At 39.5% G+C, this 27,027-nt stretch overlaps 1 protein-coding gene across 1 annotated transcript; it reads left to right on the top strand.

The window, feature by feature from the left end:
- Positions 1-26,848, top strand: DDX52 (DExD-box helicase 52). Its single transcript, XM_020991754.2, is given in 16 exon segments — positions 1-176; positions 1,446-1,662; positions 2,052-2,191; positions 6,206-6,391; positions 8,442-8,532; positions 8,535-8,584; positions 9,361-9,472; positions 9,898-9,970; positions 12,923-13,126; positions 13,609-13,699; positions 18,817-18,939; positions 19,104-19,254; positions 19,361-19,436; positions 22,374-22,445; positions 23,056-23,148; positions 25,811-26,848. Coding segments are annotated over 16 exon segments (1,860 nt in total). The 5' UTR covers positions 1-89; the 3' UTR covers positions 25,905-26,848.
- The last annotated feature ends 179 nt before the right edge of the window (positions 26,849-27,027 follow it).

The following is a 27,027-nucleotide window of genomic DNA, read 5'->3' as shown; positions in this document are numbered from 1 at the left end:
CCTCTTCGTCTCCGCTTCCCTCCCACCCCCACGCTGAGAGCAGAAGCAGTGCGCACGGGCTGCGCCGCCGCTGGGCCTGCCGGTTAGACATGGATGCTCACGATCTGTTCCGTCGCCTTGGCGTCGGAGCCAAGTTCGACCTGAGGCGCTTCCCGGCGGACGCGGCCCGATTCCAGGTGAAGGCAGGGGAGGGAGCGAGGACGGGCTGGAGCCCCTCTGGACACGTGCGGCCACTTGGTCAGGGGACCTCGGGGGACAGTCGGGGACACGTTCGGCCCGGGCAGCTCGTGGAGCCCTGAACCCGCCGGACACTGCGCTGCCTCTGTGCTGTTCGTTTTCTCATTAATGACGTAATACCTTATGTCACAGTTCTGCCTTGATCAGAGCAACATCTGGAGTTTTGTGCCCAAGCTTTGTCCTCTAGGCTTTCAGAAGGGAGCAGATTTAGTGTCCGCAGAAGGGCGGCCCACACACCAAGAGGTCTGAACACGTGTTTTGGAAGGAAGGAACTGTTCAGAGCAGGGCTGACAGTGGCACGGGCTGCCTCCTAGACGAAGGAATAAGTTCCCTGTCATTGGAGTGCCGTAGAGCGGATTCCTGTATTGAAAAGGGAGTTTGGATTTGGAGGGTCACGGAAGTCCCCAACAACACAGGCTTCCACGACGTCCTTTGGGTTGTCGTTGAACCCTTCCCTTTTTGTTTAACTCTTTATGTGTGTGTGTTTTGACAGTCCAGCAAACTACTTAAGAACAGGAATTCTGACTTCTTTGTATCCTCCCCCCTCCCCCCCCCCCCCCCCGTGGGCCTGGCAATAGTGCTTTGCGCTGGAAAGCAATGCCTGTTGAATGAATCAGTTCCTGAAAGGGATTTGCAATCTAATTTAGGGAGGGGGAAAAGGGAGCATACACATAAAAAGATAAGTAAAGTGCAAGGTAACATGCTAGATGCCAAATGCATAGTGTGAATGAGTAAGGGAATGAATGAAATGAATGAAAAAAACATGTGCCAAACTCTGGGCCCCAGTGCTGGGAATAAAGATACAAAGAAAGACAGCTTCAGCCCTCAAGGAGCTTACGTAGTTATGGAGAGAGGTATTTTGGTTTAGAAAGTTACAGGGATGGTGAATGGAGCCATAAGGGAATGGATCGACACAACCTTTTTCAGAAACAATGACAAAGTTGTTTTGTTGATAGTTCATGAAAACTGGAAAGGTGAGCCATTGAAAATTTTTGAGTAGAGACTATGAATTAAACACTTGTTTCCACCCACCCTGAAAACAAAAACAAGGTTTGATTCTTATATTCAGTTCAATATCTATTCCCCTTCTGCCTATAGTAGGCACACAAATACTTGGTGTGGATACTGGGCACATCTTCCTACTGCCAGTTCTGATTGGGGGAAAAACAGTCAATAAGTCAATTGATTTCAAATCATTTGGTTCTCAGCTAGGAAAAAGGAAATTTGACTTTGATTCCTCAGAAGTATTAGAGGAGCTGAACTTCTTTGGAAGCAAGAAATCTACCCCAGCTGAAAATGGAACCTCATTGGATAATACTCTGTCCAAGGGAGAGGAGAGACTACAGGAAAAAGGTGGTGGTGAGGAGGATAACGTAATTGAAAGGAAGCGGAAACGAAACATGAAGAAGAAAAAACAAGCATCCGGTTAGTACTGTTTTCTGTTGCGTTAAAACTTAACCTGGGATCCACAAATCCTCGGGGGAACTGCAGATAGGCTTCAAGGAGTCCATGAACTTGAGTGGGTAAAAAGTTACTTCTTTATCCTATAATTAATTAATATCTAACGGAAATTTACTTTTTTCTTAAATGATTTTAAAACAGTTCTGAGAAGGAGCCCATAGGTTTTGCCAGACTGGTCCAAGGGGCTGGGAAACACAAAAAATGAAGAATCCCTTCATCAAAAGGAATATCTGTTACATCTGTAAACTAAAGAGAACAGTGCTGTTCCTTCAGAGGATATGGACATTCAAGTTTAATATCTGGGAAAGATGAATGGTATGCCAAAGATCTTTTTTTTTTCTTTTGAACTTTAGAAACTATTTCAGTCAATTCCAGTAAGGAAGAAGAAACTATACTATGGATGTCCTCACTTGAAGCCAAGACTAAAGATAAAAAAGGAAAAGAAGAAAATAAACTAACTGCAGAGAAATTGGAACAGCTCCGAAAGCAGAAGGTTAGGCTAATTTCTTAAACCAAAAACTTGAGAATCTTTCCTTGATTTCATGTTGTTGTTGTTGTTGTTATTTCCCCCTATTTGACTTGGTTGGATCATTTTGGGGTCTTGAATTTCTTTTGAGGTAAAGTTGAATCTAGACTGTTAAAGTGTGAGAATCATAGGTTTAGTATTTGAATGTACCTTGGATGTCATCTAATCAGGATCATAGGAGCTAGACCTGAAAGGAACCTTAGGCCATCTAATCCAGTCTCCTCACTTTTTCAGATGAGGAAACTGAGGCCCAGTGACATGAAATGTTTTGGCCAGAGTCACACTGGTGGTAGTCATCAGAGTTTGGGATTTGAAACCAGGTCCCCTAACACTGTACCATGAAGGTGTTATTTTATGGATGAAGAAACTGAGGCCTAAAGTGGTGAAGATACTTTTTCAAGGTCACCTAAGTAATATTGGCAGAGTCAAGATTCATATCCAGGTCTTTTTGACTATAAATACCATGTCCTTATCAGTATATCATGTAGCCTTTACTAGCTTTTTGCTTTCGAAATGCTAATTGACTTGTCTTCTGATAAATTGAGAGCCCACCACTACCCGTTCCTAGAAAAAAAAACCTATGTACGCTGTACCCATACCATCAGTTGCCAAATCTTGTTTTTACCTCCACAAGTTCTCTTGCATTTATTTGTTCCCTTTTCTCCACTCACATAGCCACCACCTTATTTCACCCCTATCATCTCTTGCTTGGACTATTGCAATAAGTTTCTGATTGGCCTCCTCTGTTTTCTCTTCCCACTAAAGTCAGTCCTCTATATGGCTTCCAAAGTACTTTTTACCAAATCTCAGATCTGACTGTGTCAATCCCCTATTCAATAAAAATTCTAGTAGCTTCTTTCTGTTGCCTCTAGGATCAAATATAAACTCCTGTTACGTATTTAAGGCCCTTTGGAACCTGGCCTACAATCCACCTTTCTAGCCTTATTTTATAATACTGTCCTTTCCTGAACTTCATGATCTTATTGCTGTTCTTTCTCCCCTCTCTGTGCCTTTGCACTGGCTGTACCCATGCCTAGAATGCCTTCCCTCCACATCTCTTTTAGAATCCTTTGTTTCCTTTAAAATTAGGCTCAAATCCATTCTCCATGGAGCCTGTCCTCATTTTTCCAGCTGCTTGCAACCTCTCCTTCAAAGAAATTACCTTGTCTTTATTTTATATAAATTTTTCCATGCCTATATGTGTCCAATAAGCTGTAAGCTCCTTAAGGCAAGGACTATCATTTTTTTTTATGGTGCACAGTATCTGGAATATAGTAGGCACTTAATACTTATTGGTTGACTCTGTGCTGTTTTAGGGTGCCATCCTACAGCTAATAACTTCTCTTCCACCACCACCCCCTACCCCCAACACACACACACACCCAGGCACTCTGCTCTGACAGCGCAGCACACCTTCCTGTCTTCCCTCCCTGACTCCCCTCCCCCTTCCTATGTAGTCATAACAACTGAATATCACTGTAACCTCATTGTGCCCCAGAGCACTTCCACATAAAGTCACATATCTACTTTTACCTTTCGTTCTTCAGCCTCATTTACCTCAGCCTCTCTTCATATAAGGAGCATAAGTTGGGCATAAAGTCAGGAAGACTTGGGTCTGAATCCCACATGAGACAATAGCTGTGTAACCCTGGGTTAGTCATTTTATTTCTGAGGCACTTCATTGAGACTCACTTTCTTCATCTGTAAAATGAGATCGGGGAGTTGGATTCAATGACTTCTGAAGTCTCTTTCATCACTAAAATCTGTGGTCCTGTGATGAAGTTAACCAGAGAGTTAAATTCCTTCCTACCTGGATGATTCAGTGTATTCAGAAGGGCTACTTTTGGCAGCATTAGATGAAGGTAGGGAACTTGTTATTTCACCTATTCCTTAAATGACCCATTTTAAATGAGGGAAGGGATAAAAGGAGGAAGAGAGAAGTCACAAATAGACAAAGAAAAAAAAAGAAAATTGCCATTCTTGTGTAGCTGGGTTTGTTGGACAACTGCTTTGCTGCCTGTGGTTTCCAGCTTTGTCAGGACAGGTTTGAAATGAGAGAAGTAGAGTCTGGTTTGTTTCTAGGAGTGACCTACAGGTCATCAAGGAGTGGGATGCATCATTGGCCCAGAAACCAGAGTTTGCCTTATCCGGGACTGGGAGATAGAACATGAGCTGAATTAGAAGTGCCAAACTCCTTAGTGGTTCTTTGACTTGGATTTGACTGGGTGGAGGACTTCTGTATTCAAGCTGGGATTGTGCTTAGTGTAGCACAGAGAACCGGAGATCATTTAAACCCATCATCCTGTATCTCTTCCTAACAAAACTTGGAGAAAAAGCTCTTTACATTCATTTCCTCTACTTTTTCACCTCTCACTCATTTGTCAACCCCTTTCAATCTGGCTTTCACCCTTGCTGCTCCCTGAAACCTCACCAGTTATCTCTTTGCTATTAAATCCAGTGGCCTTTTCTTGTTTCCCCATGCTAGACCTTCCTGTAGGATTTGGCACTGTTGACCCCTCCCTCCTTCTGGGTACTTTCTCTTCCCTGAATTTTTGTGATTTCTTTCTACCTGTTAGTCTTTTTTGCAAGTTCCTCCTCCACATATGGATGCACCCAGAGCTGTGCCTTGGGCCTTCTCCTCTTTTTGATCTATTCTCTTTAAGTGATTTCATCAGACCTCATGAATTCAGTTATAATTTCTGTGCATACTGCTCCCAAATATACCCATCTAATCTTCTTCTCCTGAGCTCCAATCCCACACATGCAGCTGTCTGCTTTACATCTCCATCTCAGTGTCTCACAGTCATCTCAATCTCAACATGTCCAAAAGAGAACTCATTATCTTTCTTCTTATACCCATCCATCCTCCTAATTTCCCTATTTCTGTCAAGAATACTACCATTCTTCCAGCCACTTAGGTTCAAAATCTAGGAGTTATCCTCAACTTTTCACTACCATCCTTTCCCCATAGCCAGTCAGTCACCAACTATTGTCTGTCTGCTTCTTCAGCATTTGTAATATATATATGACTCTTCACATCACACCCAAAGCGATTCAAGCCCTCATCATCTCTCACCTGAACTTTGACAGTAGTTTTCTAATTGATGTTCTGTGTCTTGTATCTCCTTAAAAATGCACCTGCTGAATTGTTATTCCTAAATCAGAGATCTGACAGCCCTACTCCTCTGCTCAAACTCCAGTGGTTTCCCGTTATTTCTAGGATAAAACACAAAAATCATCTATTTGACATTTGAATCACTTCATAATCTAGCTCTACCCTGGTTGGTTATACATTACTCCGCACACACTCTGTGCTCCATATAAAGCTACTAATTTGCTGTTTCCCATGCATGACATTCTGTCACCCACCTCTGTGCCATTCCATTCTGTCCCCCATGCCTGTGATGCACCTTTCCTCTGCCTTGGAACCCCTAGCTCCTCTCCAGCCTCAGCTCAAATGCCATACTCCTCAAGGGGTGTCACATCTCCACCACATCGTAGTGTATTGACCCTTTAACAGGTTATCTGTAAGCATGTTATATTCCACTGGTAAAATATAAGCTTTTTGAGGGGTGGGACTGTCAGTTTTGTATTTGTATCAACACCCAGTGTCAGTCAAAGCAGCTGGTATATAGTTAGCACTTACTAAAGGTTTATTGATTAATTGATTGGTACTCTACTTTTCCTCTAAGAGTTTACATTTTGAGATGGTAAAATAGGAAATGAAAGATTAAATATAAGGAAGATGTGGACACTCTCTGGTGTTCTTTGGCTTCTGAGAGGGGCTCAAGATGCATCTCCTCCCCACTTTCCTTATAGGGCTTAACAAATATATACTATAGCACATCAGATCTTCTCACTTTTAATGATCTCTGAACTTCAATACTAGCAATTCATTCACAATGTGTGTCACTTCAGGTGTTTTACTCCTAAAAATATCTTTGGCTGATTTCACAGAGACCATTTGGCTTCATTTTCCAGATAAACCGTTTCCGAAATAAACACAAAATTCACATCCAAGGAACCGATCTTCCAGAACCCATTGCTTCATTTCAGCAACTTGACCAGGAATATAAGATCCACTCTCGAATACTACAGAACATCTTAGATGCAGGTTTCCAGAGCCCCACGCCAATCCAAATGCAAGCAATTCCCATCATGCTTCATGTGAGTCTACTTGTCTAGGCTTAATGACTGCACAACTCAGGCTAAATGGAACTACGCTCAGAATTGGAGATCTTAAACTTTTTATTTCTTGTTCTTGAAATCTCTAGTTGTAATCAGCTAAATTTTTTTGCTTGTCTTACTTTGGATCTCATAATTAGATCTGTTCTCTCAGAAAACATTCCAGAAGTACGGGTTCATCATAAAGTCCTTATACAGTTTCTGAACTCTTGATTGTTTAATTATTAAAAGCTAAAGCTTTCTGCAGTGTAAATTTTTAGTAATGAATAGCTAACAACAACAACAGAAGCTCATTTTATTCTCATGGCTGCTGTGGATTTAGCCATAGGACATGTTTTCCATTCAAGTCCACAGTAACTATTTTTGCTTTCATGGAATCACATGACTAGATAACCTCAGTGAGTGTTGGGTCTGGAACCAGAAAGACCCCAGTTTAAATCATGCCTTGGACACTTACTAGCTATGAGACCGTGGGCAAGTTACTTTACCTCAAATGCCTTAGTTTCCTCATCTGATAAAATGGGGAGAATAACAGGACCTGCCTGCCGTTGGTGTTGTGAGGATCAAATGAGTAAAGTGGTTGGCAAGAGATTGCTAGAGATTATTATTATGTATAATTATGTCATGTAGTTGTCTCAACAAATGTATTTTTTAAATGCTACTTAAAGATTGCATCTATTCTGTTTACAACTCACATTATAAAAAGTATTAAAATTTACAAGGACTTTATGAAAACCATGTATATATATTTCTGAATTAATCAGACTTGGGAACCAGGCCCTTTTTTCTTTTCCTTTTGCCTCCTAATTTTTACTTATCCCTTTATATATTCAATTCTCCACCAGGTAGTGAGTAAAGAAAGAAATAATTGGTCATTTCTACTACTTTGCTATAGTAAAAGGTTTGGCATAGAAAGTTTAATTCAAAGGACAAATTGAGATGTATAGATTATATTTATTTCAGTTATCTCAACTCTCATTCTGTCCCATTAGCAAAAGTTGGTTTTAACAGTGATATTTTGCTAGAAACTTTGTACTTATTTGTTACTTAGCCAAATGTAAATTATTCTAGGTGCTATACACTTTGTGTTTCAAGGAAACAGAAATAACCTTAAGCCAAAAAGTAAAGGTACAGATTTTCATAGCAATCTAATGGTGCCAAGATGAAGCAAACACTACGAGAGGATGTGAGGTTGGAGAAAAGATATTGAGGTTCAGTATAAAACATTTAAAAAACTTGAGTGATTAGAAGTGTTACCTACACTTTTAGTCTTATTTCTGTGGTGATTGTTGACAACATTTGACCAGAATTTGAAAGTCAGCTTCTACTCAATTCAGCAGACATTTATCGAATGCCTACTTACAAAGGAACTTTGATAGTTAATGAGGGGAATAAGATGTGGCCCTGAACTCAAGGAGCTTCAATTTAGCATATATACACAGATAATTATACCACAGAATGAGAGAGACATACCAAGCAGCCAGAGATACAGAGGCAGGTAGGTGGCACAGTGGATAGAATGCCAGGCCTTGAGTCCAGAAGACCTGAGTTTAAATCCCACCTCCAACACTTACTAGCTGTGTGACCTTGGGCAAGTCACCTACCTCTGTCTGCTTAGTTTCTACAACTGCAAAATGGAGGTAATACTGGCACCTATCTCCCAGGGTTGTTGTGATAATCATAATTAGATAATATTTGTAAAGCTCTTAGGATAGTGCCAGGCACATAGTAGGTTCTAGATACATGCTAGCTGCTTTTATCATTACTCCATCTCCTCCTCCTCCTTCTTCTTCTACTACTACTACTACCACCACCACCACCACCACTACTATCACTACTACCACCACCATCACCACCACCATCACCCTCATTACCACCACCGATGAAGTTCTGTGAGCTCAGAGTGAAGAAAGGGGTCTCTTCAGACCAGAGAAGACCACATCAAAGTGGCATTTGAACTTGTCCTTAAAGATAAAAAATTTAGCAAATCTTTTTCTGGCTTTCATAGTGCTCAGTATATTCTTGTCTTTAGGGTCGTGAACTGCTGGCTTCGGCTCCTACTGGATCTGGAAAGACCCTGGCTTTTAGCATTCCTATTTTAATGCAGCTGAAACAGCCTACAAATAAGGTTTCAGAGCACTGATCATCTCACCCACTCGAGAACTTGCCAGTCAGGTAAGACTTTCTTCTTGGAGGACCACATCTTTGGCCACTGTTTTAGTGGTCTTCCTTTGGAGAAATAGAAAACTTATTAGGGCAGAGTGTTTGATAATCCGTCACATAATGTCATGTCATCCAACTTCCTCATTCTACAGAGAAGGAAACTAAAGCCCAGAGAGGGGAAGGGACTTACCCAAAGGCACACAAGCTAGTTATAGAGTTTGCTCCATAGTTCCTGCAAAGCTTAATGTTGTCTGTGCTTTTAATGGCCTCCTGTTCTATATGAGTAATTCACAGTGCATGTAAACAAGTTTTTACTCTCTATGTAATTTTTCATGAAAGAGAAAATTTTTTATTATTTATGAAATGCTTTTAAGATTCTCTGAGATAAAGGGCTACCCTTTGAAGGTTTAAATCACCTTTAAATTTCCATCCAAAGATGAAACTTTTGCTTCATTTTGAAAGAGCAGGATTGTATAGGAACCCATCTATTTTTGATCTGTGAAGTGAAGCATCTGATGAAATTGCTCTAGTCTAGAAATTGCACAGCACCACATAGATGTTTGCAGAGTATTAGTTTTGTACTGTGTCTTTAATTCCTTGGAGCTAGCTTTCTGTTCTGGAAGAAATGGCCTGTCCTTCCTTAATCTGTAGATTTAATTCCTGGCTAGTCTGTAGATTTAATTAGGGGTTTAGTCCAAGAGGTTCACAAGAATATATGGATGGAACTGTTTTGATGAAGGAAATAATTGTCTACTTTAGTGCCTCATTGCTGCCTTTGTCTATTTCAGACTCATCGAGAGTTAGTAAGAATCTCTGAGGGCACAGGATTCAGAATACATATGATATACAAGGCAGCTGTGGCAGCCAAGAAGTTTGGGCCTAAATCATCTAAGAAATTTGGTAAGAGATTCACTTGAGAATGTGCAATAGACAAGGGATTTTTAGTAATTGCTTTTAAGATATTATCATGTTGGACAACAGTGAGTTCCTACATATACAGTTGAGTTGTGTCTACAGAAGAAGCCTAGAAGACAGCACTGGACTAGGAATCAAAGACCTGGATTATGGTCTCAACTACATCTGTCCTTTCCACTTAGGGTGTTCTTGCTATAGGATCTAAGGAATCATGATAATGCATGTGTGGTAAAATTGAGCCAGCCTGGGTAGAGGTCCACTAGGGAACAGGAACTTGATAGCTGTTGTCTCATTAATTTCATCATTTGTTTGGGTTTTTTTTCCCCCAAGATCCTCATGAAAATTCAAGAAGGTTAAATTTCTTAGTCTGAGGAGGTTGAATTCTGTTTGTTCTATTTGCTTTTCCTTAGATATTCTTGTGACTACTCCAAATCGACTAATTTATTTATTGAAACAAGATCCTCCAGGAATAGATCTTAAAAAGTATGTATACAGAGTGTGTTAATGAGTCTTTTTTGGTGTTTTGTGTGTTTCCTTCAAATGGTTATTTTTCATCCTCGGTTATTCCTCCTGCCATATGACATTTTCTATTTGTTCCCTTTCAGTCAGTTATTTTTATCATTTTAAATTGTTATATTATTATTATTATCATTAAGATTCTCATCAAGCCCATTACCAAATACTTCCCAAGTAGCTGGTCACAGGAGAAGCCACTGATTCTTAAGTACAGTTCACTTGCCCCTGTCTTCCTCGCCATATATACTTGTTCTCTTCCTAGCAGATGTCTGTAAGGTAGGAAAGGCTCTGGTTTGCTTTTCAAAGAATCTTAAATTTAGAGCTGGAACAGACCTTAAAGATCATCAAGTACAATCTGCCCCATTTTACAGAAGAAGAAGGTAAGCCTCAGAGAAGGGAGGGGCCTTGACAGAGGTCACATAGGCAAGTAGCAGAACTGAGTTTTAAACCCAGGTCCTCTGACTCTACATGTCTTGTTCTTTACCCTGAGCCACGTGTCCTCCCCGCATGATAAAATAGTAAGTACTCTGTTGATTTGGGGACAGTGTGATGCAGAAAGGATGCTGGGTTTGGAGGCAAAGAAGATGCCTTTGAATCCTGGCTCTGTACTTACTACCTACGTGTCCTTAGGCAAAGTCACTTAATCTCAGTTTCCTTCTCTGTAAAATGGATGTCTTAGACTAGATGACTGCTAAAGTCTCTTTTAGCTATAAATCTGACAGTTCACTCTGGATTTTTCCTCAGATCTACTTTGTTCTGTCAGTAGCAGGTGCAAGTACTTATCCCATTATTAAAGACAACATAATATGTTAATTATAACTTGGGCCCACTTGGGAAAAGGAGAGAGTAGACAGCAGGACAGAACAAAATAGAATTATGATGGTTACAAACACACAGCAAAGATTTAAAGGTGCTTATCAAAATTCACAGTGGTTATTTCAGTGCCATCTGAAATGAGGGCAAACACTGAAGTGCCCCAAACAAAAGAATCATAGGGTCACAGATTTGTAGCTAAAAGAGACCTTAGAGGTCATCCAGTCAGTGCTTCTTAAACTGTGGGTCGAAAATGGGAACAGTTTAAGCCCTGATTCTAGTCTAAGACCCTCATTTTAGATAAATACCATTTGATGTGGGGATCAAATTAAGTAGTATTTGTAAGAAGTTCTTAGCACACTGCCTGGCATATAGTAGGTGCTATATAAATGCTTCTTCTTTTTCCATTTTCACTGCCACCGCCGCCCACACACACACACACACACATATACACACACACTTAATAACTGTAACTTTGAAAAGCAACTGCTTGGACTTCAATTTCCTCTGTAAAGTGAGTGACAGATTTGAGCTCAAATACTGGCTGACACTATCAGAGCAGGCGATGCAATTAAGAAAACAAAATACAACAAGCCTTTTTAATTTTTTTCATTTTTTCATTTTATTAATTTATTTTGATGTATCAACAATCACTTCCACATGCTTTTGAGTTGAAGATTTTTCTCCCCATTCCTCCCCCCCACCCTCCCCAAGACAGCTCACAAGCTGATATAGGCTTTACATTTACATACCCATGAAACGTATTTTCACATTAGTGAAGTTGTAAGTAAAAATTAAAACCAATAGGAGGAACCATCAGAAAGATGAAACAAAACTCAACAGAAGGTAAAAATAAGTGATAGCGATTCGACTTCCATAGTTCTTTCTTTGGATGTGAACAGCGTTTTCCATCCCGAGGCCTCTGGAGATGTCTTAGATCCTTGTAATGCTGAGAAGGGTTCAGTTTAACAATATTAGTCATTGAATAATGTGGCTGTTATTGTGTACAAAGTCCTCTTGGTTCTGCTCACTTCACTCAGCATCAAACCATATAAGTCTTTCCAGGTTTTTCTGAAGTCAGCCTGTTCATCATTTCTTATAGCACAATAGTATTCCATTACATTCATATACCATATACTTATTCAGCCATTTCCCAATCGATGGGCATCCTCTCAATTTCCAATTCTTCGCCACCACAGAAAGAGCTGCTATGAATATTTTTGTACATGTGGGTCCTTTCCCCATTTGTTTGATCTCTTTGGGATATAGCCCTAGAAGTGCTATTGCTGGATCAAAGGGTATGCACATTTTTGTAGCCCTTTGGGCATAGTTCCAAATTGTTCTCCAAAACGGTTGGATCATTTCACAACTCCACCAACAATGTATTAGTGTTCCAATTTTCCCACATCTTCTCCAACATTTATCATTTTCCTGTTTTGTCATGTTCATCAATCTGATAGGTGTGATGTGGTACCTCAGAGTTGTTTTGATTTGCATTTCTTTAATCAACGATTTAGAGCATTTTTTCATATTACTATGGATGGCTTTAATTTCTTCATCTGAGAAGTGTCTGGTCATATCCTTTGACCATAAATCAACTGGGCAATGGAACAAGCCTTTTTTAAACACCTACCATATACAGAATGTTGAGCTAAGATTAAAGTTTTAATAAGTCATAGTATTTGTCCCAAAGGAACCTTCAGTTTAGTAGGAAGGACATATTATAATATACTATGTAAAGTGATAAGTGCATTAGAGTTACAAAACAGTCTAGTGTTGTGTGAGGTATATAGAGGGAAAGTCATTAATGAATAGGGACATCAAGGATTATTGTATGGAGGAAGTAGCATTTGAGGTGGGCTTTTTCTCCCCACATTTATTTTATTTTTAGTTTATGGAATAAAACAAGCATTTTCATAACAGTATAACAAAAAACATGAATGCACAAGAAACTGTAAATCTATTATGTACAACTTGCTATTCATTTAAATATATAGTAAAGTTATCTTTTTTTTAAAAAAGAGAACCCATTTTACAGAGAAAGAAACTGAGATTAAGTGACTTCATCTCTCAGCTCACTAATAAATCTGTTTTATCATTTCATAGTGTGGAATGGTTGGTGGTAGATGAATCTGACAAATTGTTTGAAGACGGAAAGACTGGTTTCAGAGACCAGCTGGCTTTCATTTTCCTGGCATGCACATCTCACAAAGTCAGGAGAGCTATGTTCAGCGCAACTTTTGCACATGACGTGGAACAGTGGTGTAAATTAAACCTGGACAGTGTTATTTCTATTTCTGTTGGAGCAAGGTAATTCCCCTACTGCCACATTTTCTGTTTTTAATAGATGAGTCCATTTTTGGCACATCAGAGAGATATTTCTTGGCCTAAAGTGAATTAAGAGTTCTACACCTAGAGACAGATATATAGATAGATGTGCATTTTTTTTTATATTAGTTGGTTTTTTATGTCGTATACTATCTATCTCTTTTGTTCCAATTCTGTGGCCCCCATCACAGCAGGCTGTGAAAATGTGGTTCGTTATTGCCAATTTAGTTTCTTGATGACTAACCTAAGAATAGAAGGGCCACAGTATGGGAAACTCATTGGTCAGTGATCTGCTCGTCTCTGTTTTCCCCTTTTAAATTTCATTTGGATTGATTTTATACTGTGTCGTTACATGAATGGGCATGGGGCCATTAGAAGCTACTTTGCATCAAACAGTTGTTTAGTAAAATTCTGAGCTCTTTCAGACTGTGATATCTTATCTGAGAGACGATTTCTTTTTTTAGGAATTCTGCAGCAGAGACTGTGGAACAAGAACTCCTGTTTGTTGGATCTGAGACAGGCAAACTTCTGGCCATGAGAGACCTTATTAAGAAGGTATTCTGGAGCCTCTTGCTGAACCTGGGTCAGAGTTAGCATGCCATGGACCCTAGGCAGAGAAGCATAAGCATTTTGTAGTCATTACCTATTCCATAATCCAGGGTTGTGTTGGCAGAAGCCCTTTGGGCCTAACTTGGCCTCCAGGGAGGGTTTAATAGTTCAGAAGGTGATGGTAACAAAAGTAGTGACTTTGTGTGTTTATATAACTTTGCACTTTGAAAGCACTTTGGCACGCATTATCTCATTTTGTCCTCCCAGCTACTGTATGAGGCTTGTAATGTATACAGTTGTCATTTCATTGAAGAGGAAAGTGGGGGCAGCTAGGTGGTGCAGTGGATAGAGCACTGGCCCTGGAGTCAGGAGGACTTGAGTTCAAATATGGCCTCAGACACATAACACTTACTAGCTGTGTGACTTGGCCAAGTCAACCCCAATTGCCTCACAAAAAAAAAAAAAGAGGAAAGGGAAGCTCAGAGTAGTTACAGATGTGTCTAGAGTTTCGGGTGCTAATAAACATCACAATCGAGCCTGGAGTCCAGGGCTCTGCTTCATGATTAGTTTTCCTTCACCGGAGCAAATCTTGCCATTTCCATTCAACAAGATAATATGTTAATTATAACTAAGGCCCAATTGGGAAAAGGAGAGAGTAGACAGCAAGACAAAACAAAATAGAATTATGATGGTTACAAACACACAATAAAGACACACGGGTGCTAATCAAAACTCACGGTGGTTATTTCAGTGCCATCTGAAATGAGGGCAAATACTGAAGTGCCCTAAACAAAAGAATCGAGACACAGATTTATAGCTGAAAGAGACCTTAGAGGTCATCTAGTCCAGCTTTCTTAAACTGTTCATTCAACAGGTAATGATTACTGCATATTTAGCACTGAAGGGGATGCAAAGAAAAGGTAAAATAGCCTCTGCTTTCCGAGATCTTAGCATTTAGCTGAGACAAGATGTACATTCAACAGTTAAGTACAGTGCAGGACAGCGTCTACCTACATGCCCAAAAGAATGATATAGACAGGAAGTGCTGTGGAGTTCAGAGAAGTCAGAAGGAAGTCATTGTGGATTGCAGTGATTGATGAAACTGTTGTTGGAGTTACCTGGTTCTTGAAAGGATGGACTGAAGAGAGGAGAAAGCTTTCCCATTTGGAAACTGCCTAAGTAAGGAGGGAAGGGAAGGGAATAAACATTTATTAAGTGCCTATTATGTGCCAGGCACCATGCCAAGCACTTTGAAAATAGTGTTTGTAAAGAGAGGGTAATGAAAATGGTGTCCTCAGAAGATAATGTAGAGACTCATCTGGCAGAGCAGAGTATTTAGCACAATGTAATGCACGTAGTATATGCTTAACAAATACTTGTTTCATTCATTTAGTAGTAAGAGAGTAAGGCTGAAGAAGAAGGATGGGACTCAGATTATGGAGAGTCTTGTGTGCCAAGGGTGAATTGATGTTAACTGAGTTAAAGACAAATTTTATGTAAACAAGAGATCATTAAAGATTTTTGAGCAGGGGAATGATATGATGGAAGCCAGTTTTATAAAAGATGAGTTTGGCAGTGGTAAGTAGGATAGATTAGGAAGGAAAGAGACAATTTAGAAGCTGTTGTATTTCAGGTATGTGGATTAGGGTTATGACACCAGGAGTGACATTAGTTGGGTGAGAGACACATTCTCAGGAAAAATTTAAAAGATATGATAACTGATTGGCCAAGTGAAATGGAGTGAATCAGATCAGATATTTGAAACACTTAATAGCTGAGTGACCCTGGGCAAGTCACTTAAACTTCTGTTTGCAGAAGAGAGCTTCCTCACCTCCAAAAAGCGATGATACATAGCATCTACCTCCCAAGGTTATGAGAATCAACTGAGATAATAATTGTAAAACACTTAGCATAGTGCCTGGCACATAGTAAGCACAATGTCAGCTTTAGCTATTATTATTACTACTGAGAAATAGCAGGTCTTGGTAACTTAGTGGATAGCGAGGGATGAATGAGAGGGGAAAGTCAAAGATGACTGATAGATTTCAAATATATGTAACTGAGAGAAGGTTGGTTTCAGTGACAGACATTGGGAGGAGGGCTGATTTTGACAAGGGTAAGGCAGTGAGTTCAGTTTGAAGTTTTAGTTAACTATTCAAATGGAGAGGTCCTATCATCAGTTGAAGATACAGGTTTAGAGCTTGGGAGAGAATGAGAAGACAGGCCTAGAGATACAAATCTAAGAATCAACAACATGGAAGGAATATTTGAAAGTCTGAGAGAAGATCAGTTCATTGGGGGAAAGCATGTAAGAAGAGAGGAACATAGGGAGTCTAGAATTAAACCTTGCCCAATACCCCCAGGTAAGGCATTGGAGGAGGAGGAACCAGCCACTAAAAAGATAGGAAAAGAGTGCTCAGAAAGGCAAGAGGAAAACCTAGGAACTGCATTTTTACAGAACCTGGGGAAAATATTGATTGAAGGAATGGATGGTCACAGTGTCAAATGTGACTGAAAGTTCAAAGACGATAAATACTGAAGGTGAGTGTAGTTTAACTATAATGTTTATTGAATTTATTTGAGGGACAGAAACCAATTTTATAAGCTTACAAGAAACAGTGTAGTCTGCTGGATAGCATGCTAGACATGGAGTCAGAAAGCATGGTTTTAAAGCTTACCTTAAACAGTTACTAGCTCTGGAGTCACAGACAAGTAACAGAACAAGCGGTCAGTTTTCTCTCCTCTGTCATATAGATGATACTTGTACTCCCTACCTCATAGGCTGGTTGTGAGAAAGGTATTTTGCAAACCATACAGCCCTTGAGTATTTTAGTGATTGATCTCATCAGTATGACTATTCCCTCCCTGTCTATACAGATTATAGCCTGTCTACACCTTCTCATTTTGTGTGATTTTTGCCCATTTTCTTACATAGATCTCCACAGTGAATCCAACCAGGTGCTGGAAGCTGTCCTCTTGACCTTTGCATTTAGGAAGTACCAGTAGAGCACTCAAGCTGCCCATCTTTTTCTACTTTGCTCACGTTATGTGACCACATCTCCTTTATGTTTAGATACTTTTTCCTGGATTTCGTCCCTTAGACCTTTATTTGCTATTCATTATAGTATCTTAGCTTAAGGATAGGCCATCTTTGGAAAAGTGCTGCAGCATGCTTGCTCCCAGCATGTGTTGCCCCATTGACCATAGGATCACTCACAATTGCATAATTTCCCAAATTAAATCCAACCTACCCCTAACACCCGCTCATTTCCAGGCCATCTGTAACTGCTGTTTGTAGCACCCATACTAGAGATATGAACCAAGAGGCAGCATATTATAGTGAATAGAGGGCTGGAATTAGGAAGACCTGACTTCAAATTCTGCCTCTACTAGCTTTATGACCTTGGGCAAGTCACTCATTTGAACGGTCATTTAGGTAGCCCTATGACATTCTGGATCTTAATGTAGTTACCATGATACCATCTGCAAAAAGGAGTCCAGAGAGACCTCATTTGGCAGTAACTAAAGTATGGTTGAATATTGTTTTCTTTGGGTTACATTTATCAAGGAATCTTGTATGATCTTAACATTTGAGTGAGTGACTATTGACAAAGAACCTTTTCACACTATTTTGCTTCTACCAAGTCAAATGCTTATTAAAATATAACACACAGTGTGATCCTATATTCTCTGAATCTTTAGTCAGTTGCATTACTATAATGATGTGGTCTACTCTAGAGAATCATTTCAGAAAGTCTCCTTGTTCCCTTATATTTTCGTCAAGGATATTCTTGGTATACATGTAGGCCATTCTCATAAAGACTGGATAATAGAACATCAGTCAGGAATTTTAATCACCTTTTGGGAAGGAGGTATTGATGTCATCTGATTTTTCCTTCTATTATTTATATATCTTTCCTTTCCCTAAAAAATTATTTCAAGATCATGTTGCCTTCCACGCAATTTCCTCTGTTTGCTTGGTCTAGCCCAGCCTTTCCAGCTTTCTTCTTTAGTGTCATTTCTGCTTCTTAAAGCACATTATGAACTGATTTTAGTGTCCAAATGTGGTCTCTTTTCACTGATGACACAACTTGATCTTTAAAAAAATACTGACAGATTTGTTCCATTTGTACTTATTTGTGTCCTCCTGCCAGTTTTGTCTGTAAGTGCTATCTTTAAGATGTACCTCATTTGGGTCCTATATCAAGCTTCTTTAGACTTGTCTTCATTTCCCTTGCTTTCTGTTTAATACAATAATTTTGCTTGTAAGCTATCATATTTCTCTACCATGTTTGATAAATTAGTTTATTTTATAAGCCAGTGTTGCCCTTGGCTGGCATCTTTCTCCGCTTGCCTTAGAGATAAAATATTTGTTGTCCAGGGTGATTTCTGGGCTCCTAGGGCCTTGCCCTTGTGGTGGTACAGCTGTGGTACCATGTAAAGGTGAAAGGATGGTTTTTGTTTTCGTAAGCAGAGAATAGGAGGTAAAGAAATGGTGGCATAGTGGCATAGTCCATTTGTTAGAAAAGTGTGGCAGTGAAAGGAGATTGGACAGATTAAATTATTAAAAGTGTGTGGTAGTGGTAGTTTCACATTGTGAAACATTGACAAATTATACACTTGATTATGGGCAGCTACATGGGATAGAGTGCTGGGCCTGGAGTCAGGAAGACACACCTTCCCAAGTTCACATCTGGTCTCAGACACTTACTAGCTATGTGACCTTGGGCAAATCACTTAACCCTGTTTGCCTCAGTTTCCTCATCTGTCAAATGGGCTGGAGAAGGGAATGGTAAACCACTCCAGTATCTTTGCCAAGAAAACCCCAAAATGGAGTCATGAAGAGTCACGACTGAAAAATGACTGAAAACACTTGATAATGGAGAGTATATTTTTGTAAAGAAATGTAAAACCGGGGCAGTTAGATTGCACAGTAGAGAGAGCACCAGCTGTGGAGTCAGGAAGACATGAGTTCAAATGTAGCCTCAGACACTTACCAGCTGTGTGACCCTAGGCAAGTCACTTAATCCTAATTTTCTCTGCTCCCCCCCCCCAAAAAAAAAGAAGTTTAAAAGCTATTAGCATTATTGTTGTACATGCTGATTTTCCTTTTTCTCTCTCAGGGTTTCCAGCCACCTGTCCTTGTTTTTGTTCAGTCCATTGAAAGAGCTAAAGAACTTTTCCATGAACTCATTTATGAAGGTATTAATGTGGATGTAATTCATGCAGAGAGAACTCAGCAGCAGGTGAGAGCAATATATTCTATAGACTCTCTGAAATTTGTCTTTACTGGATTTTTTTAAGTGGATGGTTTTTATATCAAATTAATATAGTACATTTTTTTCCATTCCTTAAGTGGAATTTGGAGGTTAGCTGACAACCAATATTTAATCTGTTTCCTGTTAACCAGAGAGATAACACAGTCCATAGTTTCAGAGCAGGAAAAATCTGGGTCCTCATCTGCACAGCCTTGCTAGCAAGAGGAATTGATTTTAAAGGTGTGAACTTAGTAATCAACTATGACTTTCCAACCAGTGCAGTTGAATATATCCACAGGATAGGTGAGTGTTACTTTCATTCTTATTTCAACAAAAAGGAAATTATGACACTTCTGTATCTGAGCTAAAGCAAGGCCTGGTCCATAATCTTTTGGTTGTGACTTTTTAGGTCGAACTGGAAGAGCAGGACATAAAGGAAAGGCTGTTACATTCTTCACTGAAGACGATAAGCCATTATTACGGAGGTAAACTATGAAATTTGGCTCAACATTTTTTTGGTTAGAAAATATGTCTAATGGGAACATTTTTATGTTTCCACTGTCATATTTTTATTCAGCATTTTATTTTGTTATCAAAGACATTTCTAGGTCCCAGATTCTGTTCATCTACCACAGAATGATCTACCAGATTTTACTCAAAGAATAGGAAAATTCAGCAGAACATCTCCCAAGGGAGATGTTCATGTCAAAATGGACAGTTCAGTGCTTCTAATCCTGTTCTTCAGGACTCTCTGGGAGCACTGGAGTTGATCTTTTATAATTCCAAACCGTACATAGTCATCATTAGAATTACATCTGGCAGCCCTTTCAGCTCTTGATTACAGTCTGCTGTAGATCTCTTTACAATAGCATCCTTTTTAGATGGCAGGTATGTTTAATTAGAAGACCTTTCTTTCCTTTAGAAAAGAACTTTTTTGTCATGTAATCCTGGAATCTGAGAACTGGAAATGACTTTAGAATTCACCCAGTCCACCTCCCTCACTGTATAAGTGTTTGTCCCCACATGGCTCAGAGGTTTCCATTTGCCCAAGGTCATAAAATATCTAGTTAAAGCAGAGCTAGAACTAAAATATTTTTCTCTTGACTTTCAGTCTTGTGGTTTTGTTAGCATAGCAGGACTAATACTGGATAGCCATAAAAGAAAAACAAAAAAAGATGGGTCATCCTTTCTTGAAGGTGAAAAGCAGAGGAAAGAGGGGCCTAGGTAAAAGAAAAAAAAGAGATAGAAGGGGGAAGGACAACTTTTGCACAAAGCTTGAAGGTATTTATAAGCATCCTTTCTCCCAAAAGTCCTGTGGAACTGCTAATGTAGATATCCCCAAACTTTAATCTTAATTCCCAAACCTGTCCAAAGAAAAAGACTGGTTCATTAATACTTTGTTGCCTTCAGGAAATTATGTATAACTAGTTCATAGTCCATTAAAAGCCAAGGATTTATGTTCTTAATTTTGCTTTAACTGCATTGTGGTCTGTTAGCGATTTCCTGATAGGACCATATTCATGGTAACTTCAAAGGTCATCTCTTTAAATCAGAAGCCCATTCATAGGGGGTACCTGATAACACCATCAGTAGCTTGGATTTAAAGAGAAGCTAACGTCAGTTTTCCAGTGGGGAGCTGCTGGACAAAACTTTTTGCTCTTCCTCATGATCAGAATTAGCTTAGCAACAAAGAATCTTATCTTTCAAGAGTTTTCACAAGCATTATTTGTTCTAAAAATTTTGCTCAGATCAATCTGTGTCTAATCACACAATTAGGCCAGTAATGTTAAATAGGACACTGAAACCAGTTCATTTTAACATCTTTGCAAGCTTATTTATAGGAATGAATGCTCTTTCACACAATCACCAAATTCTGGGTTCTGTTAAAAACAGTGCAATCTTTGTGCAATGTATGGCCAAGAATAAGCTGTGCTTTGTTTCAGCTGTTAAGATATTAGGCATGTTGGCCTATTTTGTGCTGAGAACAGGTTTTTATTTTTAGGTTTAACAAGAGAAATAAAATTGTCAGTTATTTGGTAGACAATAAGCCTACCTAGGTAGGTTACATGATCATCTCTATTTATAATAAAGCAACACAATATTATTTGTAGCACTTACTTTGGTGAAGCCTTTACATATAGGAAACATTTTCAGAATCCAGGCTCTGTTTATAATTAAAGGCAGCCTGGCATAGAAAGATGGCCTAGAAGCTAGGACAGACAACCTGCATTCCACCTCTCACTAATGCTAACTTTGTGACTCTGGGTAAGTCACCTGATCTCCCAGTGCCCCAGGCAAGTCTAATACTATAAATTGGTAGAGGGAGTTTCTTTACATTAGGGATTCTCTATACCAAGGAAATCACAAGTCCAGACCCTGTTCCTTATAATGCGTATCTTACAGTAATGTTTAGTTTGGAAGCTTTGTTTTGGCATTCCATCTCTTACATGAACACAAACCTTCCTCTATGGGTAGAGTACATTCTCTTCTGTAACTTATTATCTATGTGCCCATTATGGTACATTCTCACTCCCACCACCCTTCATTGCCCCAAATAGAATTCGGGATCTTTGAAATTAAGAAATAATATTGTTCTTGTCTTTGTAACGCCAGCATCTAGCATAGCACCTTAATAGATATTTATTAAGTTTGGTTTGAATTTTCCAGTCTTTGTGTTGCCTCGAAATAACTTTTGTGCTGATGGAGAACTTATCTGGTGTGTGAAGCATAAAGCTCAAATGCCTCCCACCTTAGAGAGGTGGTGTGATTATAGGTGTAGAATAGAAGCATATTTTAGCTATAGTCAGTGTCTGAAAACTAGTCAAAACAATACTTTGTTTGACTCTTATGTTACAAAAGAGGGTTTTATGGGGTTGGAAGGGTCTTCATTGGGAGAGTTTAAAGAAACAACATCAAAACTTAAAAAGCTTGGAGAGAGACAGCCTGTAGGATCTAGTGGAATTTTGTATTTTAAGTATTGTAGTAGTTTCAGGGAAAATCTAGCTTTAGTGTGACTTTGATTTCCCAGCCTTGACTGTGTTTGATCCATGTCTCCTAGGGAATAAGGCCTAAGTCGGCATCAAATACATGGGGACCTTTGTGTATCAGTGAGATACACTGACGTATCTCAATGCTTGATAAAGGTTAAGTACCAGTAGCAGCTGGTTCTTAACTGCTGGTTCTTATCCTGTTCTCCTATCAGGTCACTGTTTATTAGTCTCACTATCAAGCCTCTCAGCAAGTCCTCCATGGTTAATGTGGGTGTGTTTATATCATTTTAGTGCAGCAAAACATCAGATAATTGTTAATGTGCAGAGCCTTGGGCTGTTGTACCAAGAGTTTGTTAGGTGGTTTAATGGGTTTGATGATATTGACAGTGATTTCATAAGATACCAATTTATGACCATGGGCTTATATTTCAGTGTTGCCAATGTGATACAGCAGGCAGGATGTCCTGTGCCAGAGTACATCAGAAGTTTCCACAAGCTTCCAAGGTAACATCCCACTGTCCAACAGGACTGCCTATCATGTGCAGCAAATGCATCCAGTTTTGTTTCCAACAGACTAAATAGATTGATTCGTTCTCTTGATAATTCTGTGAAATCTTTCTTCAGAAAATTGTCATCGTTTTGAGTCTTTAAAATGAAAGTGTTTGTCTTCAAAGCTTTGTAAATATCACTGCACGTTTTCAGCCTGCCGGTCTCCTTCCTAGCAATTTTACATTGGGGATTATTTTTTCTTACTAAGTGCAACTAAGATAGGCCTAATTGTTTTGGGGAATTTTTAGCTCATTAATCTTGAGGAAGGAAGCAGGCTGCCTCAAGAGACAGGATCCAGATATAGTGCTTATTTCATTAAGTTGGACAAAGTACTATTTTCATCAAGTTAGAACATTTTAAAACTAATTGAATTCTGCAGCATCTTGTGGATACCACCTAGTGCTTCATGCTAGGTGGTGATCTGTGCAATTAAAACACAGTTTCAGTTTAAATCAGTGGGTGAAAAAACTACTTTTGGGGTAGAGCCAGAGGCAGATTTTTAGTTGCACTTTAAGTTGCACCGCACTTAATCTCACTCTTGCCTTCTCTTCTCTGTATTTCTCAGCAAACAAAAGAAGAAGATGATTAAGAAACCATTGGAAAGAGAGAGCATTAATACAACCCCTAAGTATTTCCTAGAAAACTCTGGAAATGAACAGTAAGTATGTGATTAGAAATAGCTACTGTATCAATCCATCAGGGAGTATGACAATCTTATTTTGAACTATGAAAAGGTTAATATATTCCAACTGCTGGTGACTTGGCAGCTTTGATAGCCCAGGAATTGAGCCCTGGAGTATTTTGCTTTTTGGTGAGAGGCAATCGAGATTAAGTGTCTTGCTCAGGGTCACACAGCTAGTAAGTGCCCCTGAAATATTTTGGTCAGTGTACCCTAGTGCTCTCATTTTCTACCTTTTTAAAATAGGATCTGACATTACCACCAATCAAAATCCCCACCACCTACCATCTACTGCATGGCCAGCAGGAATTCTTTTCCAGAAGTCATAGATTCCTGCTTTTGGAATTGAGACATGGATTCCACGTTGCAAGATTTTTCCAGCAGTGGGCTATACTACATTTCTCCATTACCCTGCAGTATTTGTTTAATGCAAACAGCACAAGTTCATTCAGTGAACAAATATTTATCGAGCCATACTGTGGACCCAGTACTTCAAATTAAATGCCATAGGTGATACAAAGAGGTATAAGGCACAATAGGTGTCCAAAAGTTGCTTATTGTCAAGTTTATGATACAAAACTAACACAAATAAAAATAAGCATAATAGAAATTCAAAGAAAGAAGTCTATGGGATTGCAATAGGTAGCCTCTTAAGGATGGGTAGGCTTTAGGTGGGCAGAAGGAAAAGTGTGAGTAGAGGGAATGTCATGAACTGAGAAATGTGTATACATTGACATAGGTGAGCTCATTATGTAAAAGGTTTTTCTTTCCTAGTTATATGTAAGCCCCGATGAACATGACGTGTACAGAGAATAATGAAGTGCCCAGCCTCAGATTTTATATTTGGAAGTAGTGGGGATGTAAGGTCAGGCAGGGTGGAGAAAAGTTAGGGAAATTTTGAAAATAATTTAGAGGATTCTCAATTTGGGAATCTTTATAGATCACTGGGCAATTCAGTAAACATTAAGTGCCTTCCATATGCAAGGAAAATTCAAGTATGATGAGTATATAGGAAAAGTTCAACGAAGAGATAAAAAACATCAGGGATAGGAAGGGATTAGGGAAGGATTCATGGAGAAGGTAGTAGCTGAGCTGGGCCAGGGGAGCAGTATGAGTGGGAAAAATGGGAGACATCACCATGGAAGAGAGGAATCGGAGATGACACTGAGGTGTACAAATAGTGAAGGGAGTGCCCACAGTGAAGGGAGATTTGGGGAGGGATCTAAGAATTCACGTCCTGATGGGGTAAAGAGCAAGTCTGGAAGAAGTAAGGGTTTGGAAGAAATGAAAGGAGGGAAGATTTGAGTCAGAGGAGTTTCAGAGTTCAGGATTGTAGAGCTATTACAGTATTAAATGACAATGAGGACTAAGGGACAGCTCCCCTGAGGGATGAGGTCAGGTGTTGGGGTCAAGGAGACTAAGGGCCTGAGGTCAGGGTGTTAGGTCTTTGGTGTGACTCTGAGTCACTGCACAGAAACTGTAATCCAGCAAAGGCCACTCAGCATGTTGTTCTTTGCTGCCTACTTGGCACTTGTCCACATTAGGCCCAGTAGGTCGGTGTTTGAGAATGCAGTAAAACTTCACGTATTAGAATTGGAGAGAATAGAAGAGCCTGAAAGTGCCTCGGGATCATCTACAAGCCGTTTGGTTTATTGCAGGGTGTCAAATTCAAATTCAAACCGAGGCCACCAATCAGTCCATAAGGATCCCCATGGGCCTCTGATAGATTTAGTTTTAAAATGTAATGTTACCTATATTTTATTGTGGTCTTATTAATTTTGTTAAATATTTCCCAATTACATTTTAATCTGGTTCAGGCTGCACATCAAACTGTATGTTTGACATCTGGTTTATGGTTTTACCCATGTAATAAGAATAATAATAATTTAAATTAGATAGATAGACTACACAGCTTCTCAAGAATCTAGCTGTAATGTCGGGACACAGTCTACTGAGTGTGTAAAAAAGTTGCAACACCAGCCATGGGATCGAGTCGGGTCTCTGGGGAGTCATACTTGAGCACAACCAGCCTGACAAGTTTGTTGTAAACAAAGTGCTGTACATAACACTGTAAAGTTAAAATTATGAAGTAAAATTAAAAGTAAGCCATTATGAGCATGTCAAAAACAACAGACTACTAGATAATTGTGAGTAGTGCTAAGGCATGGATCTACATGGAAGGCAGGATGATACAAGGGAAAGTGCCCTGGTGTCTGAGGAAGTCTCCTCATCTGCAAAATAAGGAGATTGGACTAGATGCCTCTGAGGCCCTTCCAGCTCTGGATCTCTGATTTCTAACCATTTATTAAATGCCATTTTTGTGTAAGGCACTCAGCTGCTCCTGGGAGAGATGCAGAGAGATGCAGTAGGTGAAAATGATAAAGTTCCTGCCCTCAGTTTCTGTCAGGGAAATAGGGCATAGTCCTTGCCTTTGTGGAAGTCATACTCTCAGTAGAAACACATAGGGAAATGTGATTCCCTCTATAATATTGCAGAGTAGATGATGTGTTCAAGAGAGGTACAGGGTGCAATTCAGGGTCCCAAGAAGAAAAGGGCATTTTTGGCTGGGAAGGATTGGAGGGGCCTTACGGAGGAGGGGATGCCTCTGATTTCAACTGCTTCCTGATTTTCTTTTTCACAGAAAAATTATTCATCAGAATGCCGGAAAGAAGACAGCACCTACTAAAACCAAAAATAGTAATCAGATGCCTTCAAAGACTATTCCAGAAATATAATTCCATTGCCTTAAGTATCCCAATGTGAAGTGCTGTTTTCATGGCGCACTTTGAGTCGCCTATCTCCTAGACTGAAATAAAACTCCAAGCCATCAATACAAAAAGTGATAGGTGATCATGTGCTATCACTGTTTCATATCAAGTTTCAACTTAGAGGTGCCTTTAGGGATAATACTTTGAAGGGAAAACTGTTCTTGGAAATGTTTGAGTTGAATCCACAGGAATATTTCTTATAGAAGATCCTAGTGCACAAATGGGTCAAGAAATACCCGGGGGTGGATGATCACCTCTGAAAGTTTTCTCTGCAGGTGGAGGGAATGATCAGTGCTGCATGGCACCTGAAGACAAAGTAAAGCTTCAAGTGTCACTTGAATTTGAGAACATCTGGAGTAAAGCATCATGAAAGCCACATGCCATGAAGTCAAACATAACATGTTCATTTGTTTAACATTTCTTATATAGCTTGGGGATGCCTTTGTGAGGTGGGCATTGTAAAGGGCTCCCATTCTGTAGCTCCTGACTGGAGTCATTTAAACCCCCGGAAATGAGCTGGAGCTCTTCTGTTACAGTCTTCATTCTGTCAGGGAAGCACCAAATTCCTCTGACCATCATGTTAGATCACTATCAGTGGCACCTCATTTTCCACCACTTAACCATGTCATCGAATCCTATCTTTTCCCGTGCCCATTGGTTTTTGTCGAAAACTGATCTGTGGTTTATCCTGATAGGAATGAATGTTCCTATTACTTGATAGCCTTTTGGTACCACTCTCATACATCTGCCTCCCTATGGGTTTTTTGCCCTTGTTTCATCTAGTAAGCTAATCCTTGCCAAATGTACTACATAGGGAAATAGAAATTATTCTTTGGTGCATGTGGGCTTGGCACTTATTTTGTAAATGCTGGTTTTGTACTATGGAATAAAAAGTCTCTTGATCTCAAGAATGTGACTCACAGAAATGGCCTCTTCAGTTTGTGCTATTTGCTCATTAGAACATTTATACTATGTTCTAATAAGGTTAAGGCTCACATTAATATGGACTAATGGGAGGAGGGAGCCTAGTTAACATTGTGAAAAGCTATAATTATATAACACTTATGCCTCCTTTACACTGTTTCCAAAT

Source organism: Phascolarctos cinereus, unplaced genomic scaffold (genome assembly GCF_003287225.1).
Source record: "Phascolarctos cinereus isolate Bilbo 61053 unplaced genomic scaffold, phaCin_HiC Scaffold_5;HRSCAF=322, whole genome shotgun sequence".
Classification (NCBI taxonomy): domain Eukaryota; kingdom Metazoa; phylum Chordata; class Mammalia; order Diprotodontia; family Phascolarctidae; genus Phascolarctos; species Phascolarctos cinereus.
This window is presented reverse-complemented; position numbering and strand designations above follow the sequence as displayed.